The sequence below is a fragment of the Cornus florida genome, unplaced genomic scaffold (assembly GCF_030987335.1).
Source record: "Cornus florida cultivar Cherokee Brave unplaced genomic scaffold, ASM3098733v1 CherokeeBrave_3.0.0_Hap2_Chr06, whole genome shotgun sequence".
In the NCBI taxonomy this organism is placed as follows: Eukaryota; Viridiplantae; Streptophyta; class Magnoliopsida; order Cornales; family Cornaceae; genus Cornus; species Cornus florida.
Window position 1 is genome coordinate 34,681,072 of NW_026775576.1, and position 4,773 is coordinate 34,685,844.

General features: G+C 38.3%; 1 protein-coding gene across 1 annotated transcript; it reads left to right on the forward strand.

The window, feature by feature from the left end:
- Positions 1-367: 367 nt before the first annotated feature.
- LOC132313939 (secologanin synthase 2-like) lies at positions 368-1,607 on the forward strand. Its single transcript, XM_059812876.1, has 3 exons — positions 368-727; positions 1,163-1,354; positions 1,458-1,607. The coding sequence occupies exons 1-3, from the start codon at positions 368-370 to the stop codon at positions 1,605-1,607; spliced, it is 702 nt and encodes a 233-aa protein (XP_059668859.1).
- The last annotated feature ends 3,166 nt before the right edge of the window (positions 1,608-4,773 follow it).

Here is a 4,773-nt window from a genome sequence, read left to right on the forward strand (position 1 = left end):
CCTACCAAATATTGGTAGCATACTCGACCAAACGGGTACTCGGCTTCTTGTATTGAAAGTGATTTGTGTATCTACCCCAATGAGTAGATAGGGAGTCCGAGTGGCGGCATGCCAATAAGAAATTAAAGTAAGTAGAGATCATCTTGAAATGACCGACATTTTCATTGTGTAGGCCCTATCCCGGGGTTATTGTGTAGTCTTTTCTTTTTCTTTATATGCAGATTTATTATTATTATTTATTTATTCATTGGGCGTGTCAATGTTTGGAAACTACTATTTGTATTTATTTGTTTTTTTGGTGTGTTGATGTTTGGAAACTACTATTTGTTTGTGTAGTGATGTTTTGCCTACCAAAAGGAATCAGAAGATGAGTGCTATTGACAAAGAAATAAGAGACAGGTTTAGGACAATAATCAATAGCAGATTGATGGCAATTAAGGAAGGAAAACCTTGTGGTGATGACTTACTGGGCACTTTATTAAAATCCAATTTCAAAGAGATAGAAAGACAAGGAAACAACAAGAATGCTGGATTGTGTCTTGACGAGATCATCTCAGAGTGCAGACTCTTCTACTTTGCCGGGCAAGATACCACCCGCAGTCTGCTCGCATGGACATGTGTTCTACTATGTAGGCACCAAGACTGGCAAGAGCAAGCCAGAGAAGAAGCTTTGCAGCTCTTCAGAAAGGAAAAACTAGACTTTAATAGGGTTCAAAACCTAAAAATTGTGAGTGTTTTTTAACGTCAAATTCCAAGACGTAGTGATTTTTCTTACTTTTTAAAGATGAAGGTTTCAAGATTCCATATGATAGAGTGTGATACAGAGTCCGAAAGTCAGACACATCCAACGTAAATTATGTGATTACGGGATTATGTCATATCATATTTAATGACTTTATAATCATGTTATCCTTCACTCACATAAAATAGTCTGATACATTCGACTCTCAGACTACTTAATTATCAATATTCTAAGACAAAATTGGTTCTACGTATATATTAAAGAAAATGATTCGTTAGACCTATTTGTCTAGCAGAATGGTTTCTATTCATTTGATGTAGTAAGTGGGAACAACTCTTGAGCTAATTCCCAACATCAAATGATAGACAAATTGATTTGACAAATTGGTCTAAATAACATTACTCATGTATTAATTAACAGGTAACTATGATTCTGAACGAGGTTCTGAGGTTGTACCGTCCAGTAATTGAGGTGACTAAAGTAACATATGAAGAGACAAAATTAGGAGACTTAACCATACCAGCCGGAGTCCAGCTGATGATGCCATCGATGCTGCTTCACCGCGACCAGGAGATGTGGGGGCAAGGATGTGGAAGAGTTCAATCCAGGGAGGTTTGTAGAAGGAATTTCCAAGGCAACAAAGAGCCCATTCTTTTACCTCCCATTTGGCCTGGGACCAAGGATTTGTATTAGACAAAACTTTGCTCTGTTACAGGCGAAAATGGCCCTCGCAATGATTCTGCAACGCTTTCACTATGTTAACTCTTCAGCCCCAATACGGCGCTCAAGTCATCTTCCACAAGCTCAACTGTTTATGTCAACGCAAATTAATGGCGTATTAATGTGTATCATGTTTATAGCTTGAAACTGATTGTGGACTTGTTTGTCCAAGTACCTAGTTTCAAGTGTGTCATGTTTTATTGTGACATTGAATTATTGTAGCCCCATGTTTGATGTCGATGGAATGGATTAATAAAACTAAGTATATATCAGTGGACTATTATGTGATATGGTGTATTAATCGCCAATTCGGCATAACCATTAAAGCTCTGATCATCAATTAAACTCTGTTTCTTTATCTCAATGATTCATTCCTCAAGCCTAAGCATAACAAATCATGACTTTAAACATTTTATCACAATCCTGGAATTAGCTTATCCGGGGTTCCAGCATGTTCCAATTTTAAGAAAATCTTAGACACTGCAAAGATCGTCCCAAGTGACGGAGCAAATCCGACTATCGAAACTCTCAAGCTCACATCAAACACCTTCAATCCCAGCTCTCTCGTTTCAAAAGCCAACCCTCCGTCAACAGAGATGAATTCTATCGCCTTGAGAAAGAACAAAGCATTTAAAAACACTCATTTTTTTCCATTGCAAAACAATTACCAGATACAAATTTAAAAACTAAAAAAATTAAGAAAAACAGGATTCTTGGCCCTGAAGAGCCTATGAGAAATTGGAAATATTCCAAAGATGATATTAGGAGCATTGTAGCCTGTAGGGTCATAATTTAACAACTTATTCAGTTTTCCAGCACCTCTCCGTATATCAAATTTTGGAATTATATTTGCCCCACAATTACTGATGAGATGAACCACTCCCTTCTCAAACAAGCTATAGAGGAGGAACTTCGCAAAATCCCAACTTTTTTTGTATGGTATTGGAAACGGAGCATATAACTATAGTATTTCTGATTTTTTCTTTCTTTTTTTTTTGGAACCTTTTTTTCTATTTACAGCACTATTTTATTTATTTTCTCGTTTTACATGCCCGGCACCGTGGGGTGTGCCGGATGGGCTTTGAGAGTTGGTTAGGGCATTTCTTCGAGTTCGGGACTCTTAGAAATGCAATATTAGTCATTTCTGCGTTTTTCAATTTTTCGGACCGGCAACCGGAGTTAATGTGCACGGATATTATTTTGCGGGATTATCGCAATTCATACATTATTATTTGGTGCATAATTTTTCATTTTCTAAAATTTTCTATTTTTGTTTTGCGTGCCGGACATCGTGGGGTGTGCCGGGTGTGTCCAAGAGTTGGTTGGGGCATTTCTTTGAGTTCTAGACTCTTGGAAATGCAATGTTGCCATTTCGGCATTTTCCTGTTTTTCGGGCCAGACGGTCTTGGGTGGGACCCGCTACTGGAATTGTTGCGTACAGGGATTTTGTGTGAGTCTATTTGCATCTTATTCATTTTATTTAATGTATTTTATGTGGTGACATGTTTGTTGTGTTGTAAATTAGTTAAGGTGTATATATATGACTTTTATGGTGGAAAAATTAAAGCAAAACGATATTTTATTTTTGGGGACCCACCATTAACACATTTTAGTGGCCAAGGGGCCCTTTTGGCCTCACATCTCTCTCTCCCGTAAGCTCCTTCTCCCTCCTCCTCTTTCTCATTTTTCTTTTTCTTTTCTTCACAAAACTTAAGCTCCAATTACTTTCTCAATTTTAAGAATTTGTTGGTGCCGTTTGCGGCAAATCGGAGAGCTCGTTGTGATCTATGCATTGACAGGAGCAATTCACCATTTTGGCCAACCTAGGGATTTCGAGTTTGGGGGCTCAAATTGGGGGCTTTGCATTTTTGGAGGTAGGGGTTCCTAATGCACAAACTTTTTCCTCCTTAGTGAATTATCTTCTTTGTTTTGTTGTCAAGCGTGCATAATTATGTTGATTTTCCTTTAAATAAGTAAATTGTTGTAAATGGAATATGTGATTATGTGTTTTAATTGATATTATTTGAAATAGCATGCTTGTATGAGTTCAATTTCATGTTATATATATGCTTACTATGCTAGATTTTATTAAATGAAAGCATGTTGTATTTCATGGAAATTCTTGTAAAGCTTGATAGTGATTTAATTTGAATTAGTTGCAAAATGATATATTTTGGAATGAAGCATCCATGCACCTCATTTGGAAGAAATGGGAAATGATGTTTTGAATGAAATGAAATGGGGTTTTTAGGAAAAGTTTTGAAAAAGGTTTATGAAAAACCCGACCGCCTAGCAGTTGCCTAGGGACCGCGGCGTTAGTGAGGCCTAGAGGGGACTAGGGAGATTGCCCTAGCGTGGTGGAGTTATCTAGGCCCCAAATGACACCATGGAGTCGCCATGGGTCACGGACAGTTAGCCAATCCTCCTCTCGTGCCGCCATGGAGTTGCCATGGGACGGGTTTCATTAATGGTTTTAGAAATGATGATGGAAATGGTTTTGGAAATATGGAAAATGACATTGCATGGCATGGCATCTCATTGCATGGCATATTCATTTGTGGTATGTGATTAATGATGTGGTATTGTGGTTATATTTTTCCCCGGCATAGCATAATCCAGTTAACTTATTACCTATTCATCATGTGGATTCACGGGGTCTCAAGAGGTGTGCCTTAGGCACCTCCTACTGAACAATTTGGTCACCCCTTTATTAACAACCATTTTCAGGTCACAGGAAGAAGGTGGTGGATGACATTCTTCCACAAGCATGAGGGGGACTTGAAGTGTGTTTTGCAACTTTTTTGTAGTCATGAGTCATTCTTTTGTAAAGCACCATCTTCAAATGTAATAAACTTGCGTAGCATGGCCTTGTAATATAACTATAGACCTTGATGCCATTTTGATGTAAATTGAGCCAAGTGTAATGACCATGTATTATTTCTTAATTGTATGGGAAGAATGATGATGAATGTATGATGTGAACAAAGTTTCTTTACGTCGCCATGTTGTAGAACTCCTTGAATTAGCTTATCAAATTGTTATGTTTCCCATTCATGTATGTTGGGTTGAGAGGATTGAATTTACAGCTTAGAAATGTATTTGGGATAGTAGATTTCAGGCATCCCAAGTGAAGAGCCGGCTCTTCCACTTTGGGAGTCGACTCTTTTTGGTCCAATGGCTAAAATTCGTCAAAATCTTGGAGTTGAGCCTGCTCCTTTGGGAGTGGAGCCGGCTCCTTTCGCAGAAAGGAGCTGGCTCCATCCAAAATGGGAGCCGGCTCCCTTGTTGTTTGTTCCTTCTTTTTAATTCAG